This window comes from Myxine glutinosa, chromosome 1 (assembly GCF_964187855.1).
Source record: "Myxine glutinosa chromosome 1, kmMyxGlut1.1, whole genome shotgun sequence".
In the NCBI taxonomy this organism is placed as follows: Eukaryota; Metazoa; Chordata; class Myxini; order Myxiniformes; family Myxinidae; genus Myxine; species Myxine glutinosa.
The window spans coordinates 92,749,954-92,771,011 of NC_136261.1; the positions used below are offsets into that span (position 1 = coordinate 92,749,954).

A 21,058-nucleotide genomic window follows, 5' to 3' on the forward strand; every position below is an offset into this window, starting at 1 on the left:
TTCCGAGTGCTGTGATATCAATGTGGTATTCGATATCTCTATCAGTTTGATTATTAGGGGGGTTGATCTTGTACAATTGCATGCATTTTACCATCCATTAATGTGGGACACTATCAAAAACTCTTTTGTAGTCTATCCAGGCTGTGGACAATTTGGTTCTTCGCGTTTTACAGTTTTCGAGCTGGCCTTGTTTTGAAGTAGGTGGTCTATTTTTCCATAGCATCCTCTCGGGTTACCTCCCTTCTGTTCTGCCTCTAAGCCTCCTTGTTGTGTTAGGTGGTGGTACATCATAACTGTGATGATTCCAGTTAGAAATTTGTTTGTTGTTGGTAGACATTTTATTGGTCAATACCTTATTTGTGAGGTCATTTGGTTGAATCAGATTTTTAGATGAGGAAGGTGTTACCCTTGTATGAGTCATTCATCCATTAACTTTTCCTCTTGGATAACGTTGTTGGATCTAGATGCTTCAGCTAAAAGTTTGGAATTTTATTTGGGCCAGGGCTTTTATAGTTTGGTATTTTTGTCCCTTCCCCTTTTAAAAATGGTAGGGATATTATAATCTGTTCAGTCTGTTTGTGTGTCTGTACATCCGTCACGCTGTCCCCTCCTAAGCTGTTGTGCAGAAATTCACCAAATTTGATTGTCATGATCACATGGCAAGAAGGTGCGAGAGCAGTATCAGTTTTGGCCCTACCTGCTGGGGTGGGGTCAAAATGTCAAATAACGACAAACGCTATTACGGGCAAATTTTCAAACATTTTTTAATGAAACTTTTGCATATGCAATCAACATTGGGGGATGCATAAAATATGTCATGAGTTTTTGGATTTGACCCCCGGTTCATGCCCCAGTAGGTGGGGACTTCGGGTAACAGGAATCAAAACCGGGGAGGAGGTCTTCCAGGGGATGCCGTAGCAGAAAGGACTGCAAATTTGTTTGCAATGAAATTGCACAGGTAACTAGAAGAAATATGGGTTGAAGGGTGCAAGGATGTCAGCACAGATGGAATGTATACTGGAATTTCATTGGGTGATGTGTGGATGTTGTGCTGTCTGGGTATCTTCACATAGTGATATTGATTATCTGGGTTGTTGGATGTTGTCAGGTGTCAACCTGTTATTTGTGCTCATGCAGCTCTCACTTAACTGCCACTCTTCTCCTTTCCTACCCCCTTAAAGAAAAAGGAAAATAAACATCCCCATATTTTGTGACTGGTCTGTGATGTATCTCTTCTTATTGCTTTCCCTTCCACTCCTCATCTTTCCCCTTCCCCTTGACTGGATGTCAGGTTGGATTGGGTTTGTGGTTTAGTTGGGGTTGGTGCCATGGAGGGCGAATGTTCTGGCGGAGTGGATGATTGGCTTGGGGTTAAGGACCTGAGAGCATGTAACATCTTGGCCCCATGGACCTATGGTCATTTCCTGTGTCTACTTTTCCTTGGATATTCAAAAGTACAGTGGCTCTGTATTAAAGAAAAAAAAAGAAAAAAAAATAAGAGCTCGGATTTATACTGACTTGTGGTTTTTCAAAGCTCTTTGCCATAAAGGCCAAATTTTGAGGAATGCTTTCACCTTTTCACCTCGATAATTGTGTGGAGGCATATGTGTGGTTGGCAAGGTCATTCCAATCTTAATTCTGTTTTTCACATTTTCTTCAGCACTTCCACACATTATTCTTGGCTGAGAATAATAATATTATATCGTTGTTTGCAAGTCTGGTCATGGCTATGAAAAAAATAGAAGGCATGACAATGTAAAGAAACATGAGAGCGAGATGTAGTACTATATTTAAAACAGACTCACTGCACAACTAATCGCTTTTAATATATGACACAAATTTCCTTTTTTCAAGTTTTGGTTGTCAACCTGTGTGAATCTCTTTGAAGCCATGACCTTTCTCAATATCTCCAAAGGTTGGGGGTAGGGGAGGGGGAGGGAGAGTCAAATTTCCACTATTTGCATCACCTGTCACTTCTGTCTAAGCATCGAAGATTGTATATTGTCACGGGTTTATTACCATAACCTAGGTTGTGTGCGTGCGTGTGTTGCACAGGGGAAAAAGAGCGGGCTGTGCTAATTTCTACCAAATTTTGCAAATGTGCTGCGGTTACCCAGGGTCAGGTCATGGGCACAACTCCCATCCCCCTCCCCCACCCACCCATCCCCCACATGAGGGGTGGGGAGGAGGGTGGAGATGACTTGCGATTTTTGTCTGTACACGTGGCACAGTGCAAGTAGTTTCCTGACCCCTGCTGGAGACATAGGGGATTACTAGTCACAGCTCAAAATATATTTGCCCCAATATCCCCCCCCCCCCTGCCCCCACCGCCACCCCATGCCCCAGGCTGGTTCTGGAAGGAGCGGTTGTTTCTAGTGGATGAAACAACAGGACATTGATTGAGGTATGCTGACTACTGTGGGAAGCCTGGAGAAGGTGACATTTTGGGAATTAATTATTTGTTGGATCAAAGAAGAGGTTCTCTTTTGTGCTCCAACGAAGGTTCCCATTGCGGTTAGCATACTTTAGTCTACTTCCTGTTGAGTTCAGACATTGTTCAAGCTCAGATTGGGCATCCAGTCATTGTTCAACTTGAAGAAGATGCAGATTGCCACTAGCCTTCACCAGCAAGACAAGATCTTCATTTTACACAAGCTAGAATAAATTTGCACCATCTTGGAGAGGCTTGCCAAGGCTAAAGATAATGATTACATAAATATTTATATTATATAATACTATCACATTGACGGGTCTGTTAACTCTGACCCACTACGCCGAAGCTATGCGCTTCACAAATCGCTGAATTGAAGGAAATCCCGCTCGAGTGGTTAGCGTGGCTTCTCCCGGTCTGAATCTGAATCCCGTCGGTCTCTTAAAGCGAATGCTTAACAAAGTCCATCTCCCCCAGGGATTAACCAGCAGAAAACTGTTCTTCAATTATGCATGTGTATGCAACTTCCAACTGATAGCTTGTAGTTAATTTATTGAGGGTTGGATATGCTTTTGACATGGTGCATCTGAAAGATCAGTGCTGGAATTTATAATTTGTTGATGGAAACAATACAAAATGGCCTTCTATTTTCAAAAGGTTCCATGGGTTTGTTAATGGCACCACCACAGAATGCTAGCAGAAGAGTCAGCCAGTTTATTGTCATCTCCAAAGGATGGCATACTCATTGTTGCAACACCCTACCTGCACAATCCTGGAGTGACAGTTTATAGTGGAACCGGGAATTTAGTCCAGATAAAACAGCTAAAACAACACACCTGAGCTACACTGTCAGCCTCTTTGGCTGAGGAGATGAGATCACATCCACGATAATATTCTCTGCCCATCTGAAGCTCTGTCCGTCCAGGGTGGAGCTTGGCTTACTGGCCTGATTCCACCCACAATTGTAACCTGAAAAAAAAAATATCAAATTGTACGTCCATAATTTTGGTTGCTTCTTAAAGGCCTCGGGCTTCAGGTCTCTGGTGTACATTTGAAGACTGAACAGAGTTTCTTCTATCATGAAAGAAAGGCATGTTTTGATTACAACCCATGTAGAGGAAATGAAGTAATGCATGTTATTTTCGGAGTGATCGAGGCAGCGGTATTTTTCCTATACACTGCCCAAAGCAAGATTCCGTGCACTCAAGGTGACTTCTGAGTTTATGTACATTTGAAAACTGAAAGCATGTCGTCAATCATGGAAGAATGTCACATGTTTTGATTGCAACCCATGCAGTGAGGAAAGAAAATAGTCGTGATTAATATTTGAAGTCTTTAATAATAAAATATTCAAGCTGTCCTTTTGACAGCCTTTTATGCGCCACCCAGGTGGAAAACATATGAGGTTGTTGTTTGACATTTTTGGTTTTTGTCTGAATTTTTAAGGCTGAATCGTGTGCAAATACAAGATTTATAAACAGACTGCATTTCACATATGATGTGAAGTAAATTAATTGCTTACATTACTTAAAGATACAGTGCATTCAGAAAGTATTCAGACCCCTTCACTTTTTTCACATTTTGTTATGTTGCAGCCTTATGCTGAAATCGTTTAAATTCATTTTTTCCCTCATTAATCTACACTCAATACCCCATAATGACAAAGAGAAAACAGGATTTTAGAAAGTTTTGCACATTTCTTAAAAAGAAAAAAACTGAAATATCACATTGACATAAGTATTCATACCCTTTGCTATGACACTTGAAATTTAGCTCAGGTGCCTCCCATTTCTCTTGATCCTCTGAGATGTTTCTACACCTTGATTGGAGTCCACCTGTGGTAAATTCAATTGATTGGACATGATTTGGAAAGGCACACACCTGTCTATATAAGGTCTCACAGCTGACGATGCATATCAGAGCAAAAACCAAGCCATGAGGTCGAAGGAACTGCCTGCAGAGCTCAGAGACAGGATTGTGTCGGGGCACAGATCTTGGGAAGCCTACAAAAAAAAATTCTGCTGCATTGAAGGTTCCCAAGAGCACAGTGGCCTCCATAATTCTTAAATGGAAGAAGTTAGGAACAACCAGGACTCTTCCTAGAGCTGGCCGCCCGGCCAAACTGAGCCAATCGGGGGAGGAGGGCCTTGGTAAGAGAGGTGACCACGAACGTGATGGTCACTCTGGCTGAGCTCCAGAGATCCTGTGTGGAGATGGGAGAAACTTCCAGAAGGACAACCATCACTGCAACACTCCACTGATCTGGGCTCCATGGCAGAGTGGCCAGACGGAAGCCTCTCCTCAGTGAAAGACACATGAAAGCCCGCTTGGAGTTTGCAAAAAAGCACCTAAAGGACTCTCAAACTATGAGAAACAAGATTCTGTGGTCTGATGAAACCAAGATTTAACTGTTTGGCTTCCGTCTGGCCACTCTGCCAAAAAGCCCAGATCGTTGGAGTGTTGCAGTGATGGTTGTCCATCTGGAGGTTTCTCCCATCTCTATGCAGGATCTCTGGAGTTCAGCCAGAGTGACCATCGGGTTCTAGGTCACCTCTCTTACCAAGGCCCTCCTCCCCCGATTGGCTCAGTTTGGCCGGGCGGCCAGCTCTAGGAAGAGTCCTGGTTGTTCCAAACTTCTTCCATTTAAGAATTATGGAGGCCACTGTGCTCTTGGGAACCTTCAATGCAGCAGAATTTTTTTTTGTAGGCTGCCCCAGATCTGTGTCTCGACACAATCCTGTCTCTAAGCTCTGCAGGCAGTTCCTTCGACCTCATGGCTTGGTTTTTGCTCTGATATGCATCGTCAGCTGTGAGACCTTGTATAGACAGGTGTGTGCCTGTCCAAGTCATGTCCAATCAATTGAATTTACCACAGGTGGACTCCAATCAAGGTGTAGAAACATCTCAAATATGATCAAGAGAAATGGGAGGCACCTGAGCTAAATTTCAAGTGTCATAGCAAAGGGTCTGAATACTTATGTCAATGTGATATTTCAGTTTTTTCTTTTTAATAAATTTGCAAAACTTTCTAAAATCCTGTTTTCTCTTTGTCATTATGGGGTATTGAGTGGAGATTGATGAGGGAAAAAATGAATTTAAACGATTTCAGCATAAGGCTGCAACATAACAAAATGTGAAAAAAGTGAATGGGTCTGAATACATGCTGAATGCACTGTATATGACATGTTGTAACTTAATACAAATCAGGTTCAAAGGAAATATTTTATCTTCCCACTTACGAATGCAGTGATTAATTAAACCAAGAAATGCTGTGGAATTGTGTACCAGAAGTCAGTGATGTTTTGCAGTGACATTGTCCATATATCTAGGTGTGTAATCCATCTCATGTGTGCTTGAATTAATGTCTGGAAATCTTGTTACCTCCTCTACCAACTTGGCCACTGTTTGGTGCTCTCTTGCACGCATTTGACTCGATATGATGGGATATATTCGTGCATTGAGTAAGTTTTGTATTCCTGTCACTCATCAGGTAACCATACACTCACTGCCAGACAGACAGCAGAACATGAGATCACATAGGATGTTGAAAATAGCAAATTGCTCAGGATAGTTGTAAATAAACTTCTCCTGAGCTACTTTTAGTTTCTGTTTACCTCCAAGTGCCTGCACTTGCAGGTTTCATCTTCACAATTAAAATGTTCCCATCGCATCACCCTGTATCTGATTAAATATCTTCAACAATATCTGCAAACATGGTGGAGTAATAGTTTGAGTATCTTCTTTGAGTCTGAGGTCGGTGGTTCAAAGCCCTGCTGAGTGAAAAATGGAAGCATTTACCCTGGCCAAATCAAATCCTTTTACCCCAGGATAGTACCGCAAACCCTCCCATCTTTCTCAACAACCCTCTCAAAGAGGTACAGTCATTTAAACTCTTGGGTCTCGCTCTCAGCCATGATCTTTCTTAGACAAGCCATATTTAAAAGTGGGCCTCCAAAGCTATGTGATTGGACATGTACCTGCATGTAAAGTCCTTTCTTGGGACACCTGAGGTTCGATCAACCTACAAGGCTTTCAGCCGCACCTTGATGGAGTACTGCTCTCCTCTCTGGGCTGTCTCCCTTGCCTCATATCTTGATCAGCTTGATGCTGTAGAAACCAAGGCCTTCAAGGTCATTGGAATCTCCCACAATGAAGATGAGTCGATGGGCCTCTCACTTCATCATTGTAGACGGGTCGTCTTCTTCTGCCTCATTTTTGTTCTTTCACCCTCTGCCATCTTCACGCTATGCCCCACTCCAAGGTATCTGCAGTACCCCAAAGGTATCCCCATCCAAAAGCATGATCTTTTCTACACACGTTAAACCATGTCTACCCCTCCCCAAAAATTTTGCAAAATTTTGCAAAACCCATCTTGTTTACCCCTCATCGTTACCTGCACCCCCTTGTTTGTCTGTCTCCGTCTACTTTCTCCCTCCACTCTGCTGTTGGTGTTTCCCCCGTCTCCTTCTGTTTCCTTTGTTGTGTTGTGTCCTGATCTGTTCTGTGTCATTGCTCTTCCCCGAGCCATGACCATGCACTCGTATATACAGGGTGCTTCAAATGAATGTCAACACTCCTGAGATATATCGTCCCATATAAGTGTTAACATTTTTTTTGAAGCACACTGTATATATAAAAATGTGTTCTGCTTCATACTGCTGCTGACAAATCCCAACTTTCATCATATTCTTTTTCAAAGCATAACCCATAATGAATGAATGAATGAATGATCGTATTAAGGCCATTTTTCCCCGCTAGAGCAGGGGTTAGCCTTGCGGGCCCCATGACAATCATGGTTCCCTGTTTGAGGGAATGTTTTTATGGCCGGATGCCCTTCCTGACGCCAACCCTTGGTCGCCTCTTACGATGCGCAGGGATACGGTGTACCTATTCTAAACCGGGGCACACACCGGGATCATTCATCCCAGCAAGCTGGTACTCGATTTGCCGACCTTGGAAGGATGACAGGCCGAGTCAACCCCCCTGGCGTTAATTCAGCAATCGACAGGGATTCGGTAATAACGCATAATAACCATAACCCATAATGCAGTTTCAAAATGCAAATGAGACAAACCGTTACTTTTCTTGTCTTTTTATGCTTGGCATCTTTATTTTGTTTTTGCCACCTGCCCTTGAGGTGAGGTCCCCGATTTAATAAGAGGTCCAAGAATGACTCCATGGCTATTTGACAAAATAGGGATTTATCACAAGGAATAAAAGCCTGGAATTGGCTTTGAGACCCTAGATTGTGAACCAATTGCATTAACTCTTGCCTTGCACTTCAAATGTGTTAAACCCATTTGTGAACGTTTGTAATTGCTTTTTGTACTGCATCATAGGTGTTGTGATAATGTGGCACAAGTGTATATATTTTGCAGCGAAAACATTTTATGACAAAACAATTTCTTGCAATATTATCACATTACAATCCATTTCATAAAATGAAAGAAAAATTAATTGCGAAATTAAAAATACAACGAGATGGTATTCATAGAATACTTACCTCACGCAGTCAACTTGGTGCGAGCCAACTGTGCTGTTTTTGAAGGGTTTTTTTTTTCTTTGATCCAATATGGCTGCCAGACCACATGAGCGTTGAAATCGTAAATTTATATTCTCTAATATAATTGTTGCATAGATCACGCTCAAGAAATTTCAAAACTGATCAGACTAAGCGTTGCCCCTGTCAAATTATGACATCATAATTCAGGCACCAATGGCGTTGTTGTTAATAACACCTATTCCCTATGCGGAGTTCTTTACAATGAGCCACGTTTCAATTTTTTCCATGGAGCGATTTCAGAGATATAGAGATGTGAAGTTTTTCCAAGATGGTGCCTGTACCACATGATCTATGACGTCATAGTTATCACTAAAATTGTACAGACAGAGGCACTCCTATGGTGAAATTTTCGTGTCAATCGGACCAACAATTGCAGAGAAAACAATTCATACTGATCGGATCAAACGTTGTACTTGTTGAATTATGACGTCATAATTAAAGTAATGATGACATCATCATTAACGTATCTTATTCCCCATGGGGAGTACTTTCAACGCAACATGTTACAATTTTTTCCATGTAGCGGTTTCGGAGATATAGAGGTATAAAGTTTTTCCAAGATGGCGCCTGTACAATATGACCTATAACATCATAATTATAATTAAAAAATTATACATGAGGAGTCCCTCCCATCATCAAAATTTTGTGTCCATCAGACTAACAGTTGCAGAGAATTTTTTTTTTCATACTGATCAGATCAAGCATTGTATTTGCCGAATTATGACGTCATAATGAAGGTAGCGATGACATCATCATTGATATATCTTATTCCTCATGGGGAGTACTTCACAATGAGCCATGTTGAAAAAATTTCCATTGAGCTGTTTCAGAGATATAGAGGTGTAAAGTTTTTATATCTCTATATCTCTGAAATACCACATGGCCTATGACGTCATAATTGTGAATAAGAATATTTCAACAGGTGGATGCGCTCCTATAATAATTGGGTAGAAGAAGATGAATAGGGGTGAATTAACGGGGGTAGAAGAGATCAAGGTTTTGGAAGGGGGAAGACAAGAGATGGTGGTGAACAACTGTTTTAAAGACCCTGAGGGAGGAGTGGGATTGAAGAGAGTGAGGGAGTTTGTTCCAGAGGTGGGAGAAAAGAGGAATGAAGGAGTGAAGGTGAGCAGAGAGAGAGAGTCATGAAGGAATGTATGGAGACAAAAGGTCTGAAGGTGAATATCGGAAAAACGAAGGTGATGGCAAGTGGTAAAGCATGAGGTGAGGTGGAAAGAACTGGGAAGTGGCCATGTGCTGTGTGCAGGAAGGGTGTCGGAGTGAACTCCATTCAATGTACAATGTTCGCTGAGTGGGTTCATCAAAAATGTTGTGGTCTGAGAGGGTCATTAACCAGTGTGGCAGCTACATTCAAGTGCAAGGTGTGCACAGTGGGAGCTGCAGAGGGAGGAAATGTTGAGTTGGATCTTGGAGACGGCGTGAAGCTGGAAGGTGTGAAAACATTTTGTTACCTAGGAGACATGCTGAATGGAGAAGGTGGATCAGACTCTGCAACGGTTGCTGGAGTGAGATGTGCATGGAAGAAGTTTCGGGGAAACTAAGTGGCATGCTGACGAGGAGGGGAGTGTCGTTGAAGCTGAAGGGAAAGGTGTATTTTTTTTTTTTTTTTTTTAATTTTTTTTTGTATACAAGATCGAGGCTCGTGAAAGAGCGAACATTAATCACACAGAAAGACAAACCGACACATAAAACATATAACATCGGGAGCGGTAGACAAGATGGGGAGAGAGGGGAAAGGACACAAACACAACATTTGAGAGCAGGGACCGAGAGACATGGAGACATCGAGAGATCTGAGAGAGGGCGAGGGCTTTGGGGGCGGGGCATGGGAAGGGAGTGTGGGAGAGGTATAAAACATATGGACACTGCCAGGACTTCCAGGAAAGAAGTTGGAATTTCAAACAAGGTGGATCTGGGGTGAATTAGCGGGGGTAGAAAAGATCAAGGTTTTGGATGGGGGAAGATAAGAGATGGTGGTGAACAGCTGTTTTAAAGACCTGGAGGGAGGAGTGGGATTGAAGGGAGTGAGGGAGTTTGTTCCAGAGGCGGGAGAAAAGAGGAATGAAAGAGTGAAGGTGAGCAGAGAGCCGAGATTTCGGCAGTTTAACCATCAGAGGGTTGCTGGCAGATCTTGTGTATGCTGCATGTGTGAGAAGTGCTATGATTTATGGGAGCTAGACATGGGTAATGAACGTAGAGCAGCAACGAAGGCTGGAAAGGGTGGAAATGTGAATGGTTCGTGGGATGTGTGGAGTATCGTTGAGAGAGAGGAAGACAAATGATGAATTGCGAAAGATGATGGGAATAGAGCCTGCGATGGATGCTGTGAAGAGAAACAGGTTGAGATGGTTTGGTCATGTGTTGAGGAAGGATGAAAGTGACTGGTTTAGAAGAGTGATGGAAATGAATGCAGCAGGAAGTAGAGGAGGGGGAAGACCGAGACAGACTTGGCTAAAGGTGGTGGAAGAAGAAATGCGGGCAAGGGGGTTAACAAGGGGAGATGCAGAAAATAGGGCAAAATGGGGCCCGCATGGGGCATGGGGCCCGTAAGGCTAACCCCCGCTCCAGCAGAGAAAATGGCCTTAAAATGCCTGTTGTTGTTGTTGGATGTTCTCCTGTGGTAAAATTTTGTGTCAATCGGACCAACGGTTGTCAAGAAAATAGGTTTTTAAAATGCAGACACCTACGCCACACATATGCAACCGAACGCCTAACCCTGCTTTTCGCTTCGTGAGCGCAGGGTAATAAAATCCCATTCTTTGTGTGTACTTTAATGCTACCTTAAGCTACTGTAAGAGAACGTAAAGTCAGCAAGTCTTTCCTTCGAGCTTGCTTGATATGAAAATTTTGAAAATTAGCAATTTTTTAAAATGTCATGCTTGATGGGTATAGTTATTTACCAGTGTTAGTTATACTACTTGGAATTCTCACAATGCTTTTATTAGTCCTCTACCGGTGTCACCAGAGGGAACTATATGTTTGCTCGCTGTCCATCTGTCCATCCCACCTGGTGGTTTTCCAGAATTCTTTCCCCATACTCTTTAACATATTTAACTGAAACTTGGTGGATGGCTTTATTTTGACAAGGTACAGATAAAAATGTATATATAAAAAACAAAAAACAGTTTCGGTCCGTTTTGCCAATTTTTCAGAGTTATGCCCTTTTTGGACTTAAGAAAATCTCGCATATTATACTTGGCTCCATTTTCCAGACTTTTCCCCCTTACCCTTTAACATATTGAACTGAAGCATTATTATGGCTTTGTTTTGATAAGTTACAGACACTCTAACAGTTAGAGTCTAACTAACTGTTAGTTAATTAGAGTCTAACTAATAAGTTAGAGTCTAACTTATTCTGTAGCTTTGCATACCTAAAACAATTTGTCCTACTGTATATGGCTCACAATTGCTGAGTGCTTTGAACAAGCACATTCATTGGGGCCGGTGGGGAACATGTATTGCAAAGCAATTGCCCCTATTGTTTTAGACAGATAGTTGAATCTCCCTTTATGTTTGTATTTGTTTTTTTAACGTGATGATGCAAATTCTTCATCATATGAAGCTGAAAATTTTCAAGTAAGTCGAGGAAAACTTTGTGTAATTTTATAAATGGCTAATTGAGGGAGACTCCCAGGTTCAACTTTCAGGAGACGTCTCTGCAGTTGGTTCAACTAAACATTTCATGTCCTGCTTGATTCCAGATATAATGATCTATTGCAATGATTTATTAATTGCTGATCATTGATTCCCTATTTATACATCGCTTTCAAAATGATTGTCTGTGTAATTGTGTTAAAGGCTGATGGAGCGGATGTTCAGAAAGCTTTTGGATTCTTCCCTGAGATTGAGGTGGAGCACGAGGCAGCTGCTGATTCTCAATCTGAGGTCGATCAAAGGTGTTCTTCACCATCTTTAGTCCCCCACGTGTCATCCAGTCAGCCGATATTATTGCAAGGTGCCGAAGAGGGTATGCTCGATGCCTTTCTTCTCTTATTCTGCAGTCATGAAAATGACCTCTACTGTACTCTTTTGTTGTTTCGTTTTTTTTATATACTCCACTTTTATTGTCCCCCGTCGCACCGCGGAGCGAAAGGGGGACGATGGTTTCCTTTAGTTCACTCCATGGCTGCCAACCAATTTTAAATTTAAATCTTCATTATTTTTATATTCATTTTGTTTTGTACTCTTATTACATCAGTTTTATTTTTTCAGTTAAAACCTCTTAAATTTCTTGTATATTGTTCTTGTGCCGAAACTGTCATCTGGATAGCTTCTTGTGAACATTTTGTGCCTGACGGTCCTTATGTCATTACATTGTTGTCATGTCATTACTTGGCCTTATCCTGTCATAGCATGGCGAATGATGATGACATTGTTGTCAAACAATCAGAAAAGGGTACTTCAGAATGGGGAGGGATTGAGCCATGTTAAAAATGGAGTGATATGTTTTTTCCCTCTTCCCTTCATCTTTCTTTTCAAAAGAAAATCTTTTTCTGGTTTTGTGACCAATACCTGTGATTGAAATGCTTCAGCAATAACATTCGTTCTCATTTATCTGGCAGATGATGCAGAGTCTCAGATGGAACTGGACAGAGCCATTGCTCTCAGCCTGGCAGAGCAAAAGGGAGAGTGGTGAGAAGGGGGCTAAAGCACTGGGAGAGTGAGGAGTGCTGTTAACCTGGCCAGGCCTACTGCAAAGCTGGTAATCTACCAATCCGCTAACCCGGGAGGCTTGTCCACTCGGCTGGTATCCTGTTAGGCTAAACAAAAATCACCTTGGGGCTCGTTTGAAAGGCTCAGCCAGCTTATTCTAGCTCCTTGCCTGACGCATTTCTTTGTCTGCCTAGCACGACTGTCCTGGGGAAGTCAGGACTAAAAAGAAAGCGTGGAGATGCTGTTGTCGAGGCTCCTGGGGAAAACACTCCACATGCCGCTGGGGCCACAGCTGTTGCAGCCCCTAGCAAAGCGGTTGCCAATACTGTGCAGTGCCAGGCAGGCTGGCCAGCTGGAATCACGAACATTGGAAATTCGTGCTGGTTTGGAGCTATCATCCAGGTGTGTTTTACCTGCAGAAGTGTTGTTGCTTGGCCACCATCACTTACATTATTAGTCATCAAGCTCCCATAGTTAGTTCATTCTCCTTCATCCTTTAAATGTTGTATTTTTGGCCCTTACCCTCAGTGGCTATTTGAGAAGTTTAAATACTTTATTGTTTTATGCACATGTCTTTATTTATTGTGACCAAAATTTCCATCTTTCTTGCTATCTCCCCCAGTCCTTGTTTCATTTGCCTTCATTTCGAGACCTTGTTCTGCAGCACACAATTCCAGATGGCACCATGGAGATGGAGAGCATTCGAGATGAGGATAAAGGAAGGAAGGTAGAAAAGAAGGGGAGTAGGTAACTGTAACTGTAGTGGGAGATAACATGTTTGTGAGTAATGGAGCAGAACAAAAGGAAGAAGGGACAACCAACATCTGCACACAAATAATAATTAATAGAAAATAGAGTTTCGAATTAGATTCCAATACAGTAGGTGGTGAAAGTGAGAAACGATACTGGATGTGTAATGTGTGTATGTTACCCCATTCTTTTTACCTTTTAAAAACCAGGCTGCATGATCATCTGTGCCCTTATGTGCCCCCTGTTTACCCTTGGAATTACCTCACTTTTTCACTTCAATCTCGTACTTTCCTTGAGTGATAAATGGTTGTACCCTACTGGAATCTCATGTTGTTCTGTAAAACAATCATGTTGTGTACCATTGCAACCCCTAGTCCCCACTCCTCCCTACCAACACTCCTAGCTGTAGGCTTTTCATCCCTGTTAGATCCTGTTCATTTGTTTGTACTCTGTTCGTTTACTCCCCGCTGTCAGTATGCTATCCTCTTGTAGTCTGGAATCTTGATCTTCCATAAGCCTTGGTGTTTTGTTTGGAAAAACAAAATTTGGCATACCAGTGATGAAGCCTAAGTTGACTTGTCACATCCTGAATTACATCAAGTGGGTAGCCTTATGCTTCTGCTTTGTCTGTTGGATTTGAGACATAATGCATGGAGCAAATTTCCTACCATTTAATAACAAAACTATGCCATACTCTCACTGTGGCTGTCGTGATGTTTGGCATTATGCCCTAGGCAGCTTGTGGTGTTGTGTTCACTCATACAAGTTAATGCCCAAATTGAGAGAACTGTCATTTTGTGGCAAAAGCTTTTGACGTTGTAGGGTCTGCTGTTCTTAGGAGTATCCATGACACCTTAATAGACTGAAATCTATGATTGAATGCTATTCAACTGGTCATATATTGAGCACTTGTTTGTGTCTGTCTGCATTTATTTTTAAAGACATCTCAATGGAGATGCACAAACCAAATATGTAATAATATTTTGGCTCAAACAATAATTTTGCTTTAATACTAACCATATCTACAAGTGCAACAACAGTGGTGTTTCTCACAGTTTTTTGTCTATTTATTTGTTTCATCATGATCAGGGATACCCAGAGAAATATGGCCCTTAAAAAAAATTTTTTTTCAAAAATGATTATTTTCAAACTTGGACGTTTTTGTTTACAACTCCTCCTATGATTCAACAGGGTGAAAGACTGACTCAGCTCATGCAGCATGGTAATGGGCATTATAGATATGATGATGTCTTCAGATGTTTTGAATTGTGAAATTGGTTGAATTTAATAATTCAGTGTAAATATTCAAAAACAAAAACATGATCGACTTTGCAAAAAACTGGATTGAGTTGTGAAGATCCACATTAACAAATTAAGGCATCACCAACTAGGCGGAGATTATGTATTCGCCCCTGTCTGTTTGTTACTTGCAAAATCAAAGATTTTTCAAGTGTATTGGTCGGTCGACTTTGTTATTCTGTCTGTTTGTTGGTTTGTCTATTTGTCATTTGTATTGTGCACCGCTCCTTTCCTATGCCATCTCCAGGCACTGCAAAACGTCATTGCCGGGCACCGAAGGGGGCTCAGCAATGACGCACGCTGAAAGGGAGTACTCAGTTTTCACTCTGGTTTTTTCTTGTTTTCTTGTTTTCTTGTTTGGCGCCCCGGAAATGCCGCGCTGTAGGATATTTAATTATTTGGCATGGGGGTGGTGTACTTTGAATGTATCTGTAATTGTTTTCTTTTTGTTTAATGAGTGATCTTTTTTCTTGATTAGCAGTTTATCTTTTAATCACAAGAAAATTCATCATTATCTTTTCATTTCTTTGAGCAGTAGATATGGATTAGAGCATGTCCCGTTTTATCTCCCAGTTTCAGCCTCCGCTCGTCTTCCTTTCTCATCTGAAGGAGCTCTTCTCTCAAATGATGGTTGCCTCGACTTCCCCTGTTGATCCATCTCATTCAATCTCCTCTTTCAGCCAAGGTTTTGCTGGCGCTCATACTCAACAGGTAACAGGTTGTTCCTATTTGTATTTATCTAATGTCGTACAAGTTTACATCTGCACGGGATGACTTGAGCATGTTGGAAAAACTTTGTCATACCGAAGAAATTTGTGGTTGATCAAAAATGACTATCGATTTAAACTCTATTCCATTCCCGTAGACATTTTTATTTAACCAGGAACTATTTCTGCTGAGCTTAAGCTATGGTATTATCCATCCATTTGTTTCTGTTAAATATTTTAAACTTCTGAATCCAAAAGCGGGATTGTCGCAAAACTTAGCACGTTGTTTTTATGTAGGCCATTCTCGAATAGACCTTTCTTCACCAGAAACGATATTCTGACAATCTTCAACAACATACGAGAAGCCAATTATATTGAACTCTTTAGTTTGATCACCAGCCATAACCCAGCATGACACCACCTTTAGAGGCCATTTTTTCCCCGCAGGGCCGGGGTTGACCTTTTTTGGGCACCCTGGTCCTCTTTCTGAAGCTATGTTTTATGGCCGGATGCCCATAACCTCGCATGAGGTGACCATATTTCCATAAAGCTGCTAAGTTGCACCACTTGGGTACTATGCACTTGGGTTGAGTAGCCTTTGTTAATCCCTTCTCTCCCAGTCGCTGCTTCCTGTTTATAAAGCATTTGTTGCTCTGGAATATTCCCCTCCTCCATCTCCCCAACCCCCCCCCCCCCCCCCCCCACTCCTACCTCCATTACTGTGAGTAGTGGTACCAATTTCCTATATTGCGATCAGGAACTGATCCTTGAAATCAAAAGCCTTTTGTATCATTAGTATCAACTGAGACAAAGCAGCAATTCAGAGCTTGCTCTTCTCTTGTAGAAAGCACAGACAGGTTGGCAGCTTCTCCATCTTCTGTTGGATATTAACGTACCTTGTCCCGACCGTACCCAATGGAATCGCCCAGGTTTATTAGCAGTCCCACTCTTCGTTAATCTGTCTTGGTCCTGCTTAGCTACTAACCCTCACCTTCATTATTTTGTTCCATTTTTCTCCTGTTTGGTGAACCACCTCTTTGTATTCATCCATTTCCCTTCCTCCCTGCAGTCCTTTCAAGTGGCCACTCACAATCATCTCATTTGAACATCACCATTCACCACTACCCTTGGATTTGTCCTGTTCTGTCTTGATCTGTGTTTTAGTTTGTCTCATGTCTTGTTCCGGATCATGCCAGTGTCAATGTGTAAACCCTTCTCCATTTGTTATCTTGCTCTTCCTGATCCTCGGTATATGCAATAAAACTCCTCCTTCAATTTGTATTCGTCTACTATTAAGGGATAAAGAGCTCAAAAACAGCCCTTCCAAAACCACAAAGCAGATGTATCATGCTAGTCTATAAAACAATTAAGTGAGTCATCATGTGTTAAGCAACAGACATTTTGGCCATTGCTGGAATACAAAGCATTCCATTTTCATCAAAATTCGTGAATAACTGCTTTGCGACACCAGATTGAAGATTGCTTTTCCAGTTTCTCCATTACAGGCAACTTCTCCTCATAAAAGTCCTTAACCTTCCCCTCCCCCCATCCCACCCTCTCACAAACCACAAATCCTCATCCTCCCTCTAAGGTATTAATTCCCTCCCAACTCCAAGCCTTCAACCCCCACCTCCATCCCCACTACAGCTCCTCAACCCTCCCCTCACACCCCGAGCCTTGACCTCCCTCCCAACTCTGTCCCATCGTTGCCCTGCTCTTCCCCCCTTCTCCCCCCCCCCCCTCCCAAACTGCAAGTCCTCACACTCCCAACACTAAGGTGTCTAGCCCCTCCACACTTTGAACCCTCAAACCCCCTCCCCAACCATCACGGTCATCTGTCCAACTCAAAATCCCGCGAGATTTGCAGAAAAGATTTGTTACCATGAGCAGGTCAAGGCCCGCCACAGTCGCCTGTCCAACTTGCAATCCCGCAAGATATACATAAAAGATATGTGACAATAAATGACCTGAAACCAATTACGTTCTTCCTGATGCATATATATATATATACACACAGTCATACCCCGTTTTACGCCATTTCGACCTACGTCAAATCCGACTTTACGCCACTCTTCTAAGAGTAAATTTGAGTTCAGCGAACGTCATTATGTGCGACTTTACGTCACTCCTACGGACGTGAAAAAAATTACATTTTTCCTTAAAAATATATTTAAAATAAATAAAATAGTACATAAATTAACAATAAAAGAAGCTAAAAAAACAATTTAAAATACAATAAAAAGCAAATTAAAAATATTAAAAAATGTACGTACAGTATACTGTACGTACGCATAGCTGCTGGTTCTCATTCAAAACAAAGGCGACGCCATATGAATTTTGTCCTGTGCTGCGGTCGCGTGCTTGCTTTGCCTTTCGCTGGTATTTTTGTGATTATTCCTTTACTGTGTAAAGGTTCCTTTACTGTGTAAAACAACCAACGTAACGTGGCAACGGCGAAACATGACGATGCCGGCTCAGACGACCGTCCGTGGCAGACGTCACGTCACCATGCAGTGTGCAATGTCCGCGACGAGGTCAGGCCCCATGGCCCATGTGAAACGAACGACCGTGTCATGCCTCGAGCCGGGGTGCCTCGTCGGGCACCTCGCCGGCATCTGGCGTCGACGAACCGATCGACGTGTGCATGTGCACATGTGCATGGATTTGCAAATGCCTGCCTGTACGTCGTCATTTCTGCGTATATCGCATCGTCCAAAAATAAAGAAGCAAGCAACTTCGGCCGCTCGAGGAAAGACGGGGCATGCCTACGACTCGGAGGCGAGCGACGATCCCCGGGGCGACCGCGTTCACGGAACCCTGAGCTCGTTCGTTCGTCATAGACGACACGACATGACCACCGGTGAAACTGCTCGGACACATTGGGTAAAGCACGCCGTGGTGAGGCGGGCCGTGGAGCCACTCGGCACACAAGCCAGCTCACGGTCGACACGTCCGTGCCGGTCACCCCGTTCGAGGAGAAGACCCGACCGATATAAAACAACGGAGGGACTCCCGACGGGGAGCGGCAAAGATTCAGGGCGAAGCCGCAGCCTCCTCCAGTTATTTACTCGAGTTTTACGGTGTTTGTCTTCATTCTAAGGCATTTTTTAGACATTTCGCCCGGTTTACGTCAAAAACCGAGTTACATCACGGCTTATGGAACCAATTAATGACGTAGGCCAGGGTATTACTTTATATATATATATATAAAGTCACATCCTGTATATATATATATATATATATATATATATATATATATATATATATATATATATATATATATATATATATATATATATATATATATATATATATATATATATATATATATATATATATATATATATATATTGTTACGGCCCGCGGATAAGGATGTTGGTTTGCCGAGCGGATGGCACCGTGGCCTAACAGTTACCCCGACTAACCCGATTCCTGAACGTTGGCCGGATCGCGCCACAGCTATTCAATATGGAAAAGACAAAAGTGACACGGATGTGAAGAAGAAGGAGGAGACGAAGGGTTGGAAATACGAATATAATTTATTTACTATGTACAGGCTCAAAATAACCAAGGAGAAGGAAAGATAAGAAAATAATATACAGAAGATTTTAGAGACACAGTGAAAATCGCTAGCTTATCTAAACAGACTTAATTAATACCCAGGACAGAACAAACGAAGACGACTCACACGGGGAATGATGATAGGAATGGTGGAGGTGGATGGCTGGAGGGAGAGGAACGTCCGAGGGGTCCTGCAGCACGATCGGCGCGTTTAGCAGCCGCTGTTCCTTCGCGGCCCTGCTCAAAACCGCCGTCCAGGCCCCAAGCGGCTGTTGAGTGTTGTTGCTGCTGTGGCTGCCGCCGCTGCTGCTGCTGCTGCTGTGGACGTCGCGTGCTTTGCCAGGACTACAACAGGCTTTGTGCTTTCTGGGATGTCCTCTCCTTGGATGTTCTCTATGTTCTCTTGGTCCAACAACTCTTTCTCTTTCTTGGTCCGACCACTCCTCACCCTCGACAACCCAACGCAACCAACGCAATCACTGACCACCACAACGCAACCACTGACCACCACAACGCAACCACTGACGACCTTGCGCGCGCGCCTTTATAGCGCCTCCGGCGATTAAGCCGCCGGCCTTCAGGACACGCCCATCGGTGTGCTCACCTCGGCCATGGTTGGTCGCGCGACCCTCTGGCTCCGCCCTTGATGACGACGGGCGGGCACGCCTTTCTTCCCCGACCCGAGCACATGTTCAATGGTGGTTTTGGAGGGGATGTAATTGGCAAATTGAGGCTTGGCCATGACGAAAGGGGAAATGGAGGTTTTTGGGAATGGGAATGAAGAATGAAGGGAATCTATCTTATTTCACTTGGTGCAATGGAGTGTCATTTTAATGGAAGACAAAGCCTTAACCTAATACACAGAATAAGGAAATAAACTACTGAACAAGGGTATTATAGTGTCCTTCAATGTATGCTTTATGGAATTAACTACCGGAACGCCCTTTGACCTTTATACACACTGGAGCAAGGAGGGCTCAGACTTAACCAATAATTCACAACCATTTACTATACAATACAACACAATCAAAAAAACTCAATCCTCATATCCGCAACACTGCACCCTCCTCCTCTTAGGCACGTTCCGGGCCTATAACTTTAATTTAGTGTGACACGTAGGTGTAGGTCCCTCTACATTTAACCTGACCCTGAGTGCGACAGTTTTAAAACATAAATAAATATGTCCCGCTGCTCCATTGCACCCTACCTAACAGACTCACGCCCACAGCTAACCGAATTGCGGAATGGTCTTCAAACTATACATTTACGGTGGGGAGCATTATTTACAATGACTCTGCTTTTATTTACAAAACTAACCCAGGACCTGTGATTATTCTTTCTGGGGGGGAGACAGTCTGCTCTGCATCGACGCACCATGAAAGCACCCAAAAACGCACCAACACACCCTCAAGCACCAATCGGTGCACAGTCATCATTGTTCAATAAAAATAAATCGACAACCCCTAACCCTGCTGGTGGTCTCTTGCTCTTCGGCTCCCTCTGCTGGCTATTTTCTTTCTTCCAGTTGTTGTCATTTTCTTTGCCGGGGGCCTATTTGCAATAAAACTTGCCCAAATGTGTCCATTTTTGTTTTATTTATGGCCCACAGGGGGCCGACTAGTGTGGTTCACCTGTGGGGCATCGGTGCCCTGTGATCAAGGTCCGCCAGCAAGATTTCGGGCCTTCATGGCCGGTTCCAGCAGAGGGGCCATGCCCCAACCCATGGGGTCCATAAGTGGTGCATCGATGCAGACAGCTGGTTCTGGGAGTTCCGGGCGGACTCACGCACGCTCCCCTCGGCGCCCAGTGGCGCACAGGTCCTCATGTGGGAGACAAAAGGGGGGACAGACAGATGAGCGAGGGGTAAGGTCACAAGGGTACACATCAAACAAGGCAATGCAAGGCGAAGTGCGTACGGAGAGCGAAGTGAGAAAGCTCGTCCCTACCGTACGTCACCCCCCCCTGTCACCTACACTACCCTTGCCCTTACCCCATATTTACAAAAATCTACACATTTACAAATTCGTCACTACTGTCACGTCTTCCCCATATACCAAATTCGTCTTCACTCCC

The 21,058-nt window shown here is 43.0% G+C and overlaps 1 protein-coding gene across 9 annotated transcripts in view; it reads left to right on the top strand.

Annotated features, from left to right (window-relative positions):
* LOC137417661 (ubiquitin carboxyl-terminal hydrolase 28) overlaps positions 1–21,058 on the top strand; it is a 138,762-nt gene that overhangs the window by 23,777 nt on the left and 93,927 nt on the right. For 4 of the 9 annotated variants that reach the window (XM_078774624.1, XM_078774606.1, XM_078774596.1 and 1 more), the window contains 5 exons: positions 11,814–11,982; positions 12,578–12,647; positions 12,863–13,070; positions 13,291–13,395; positions 15,291–15,428. In XM_078774624.1, the coding sequence (XP_078630750.1) occupies positions 11,814–11,982; positions 12,578–12,647; positions 12,863–13,070; positions 13,291–13,395; positions 15,291–15,428 (690 nt within the window). Of the gene's footprint in view, positions 1–11,813; positions 11,983–12,577; positions 12,718–12,862; positions 13,071–13,290; positions 13,396–15,290; positions 15,429–21,058 lie in introns of those variants that run through there. The other 5 variants (XM_078774613.1, XM_078774634.1, XM_078774600.1 and 2 more) reach the window with 3 other exon arrangements.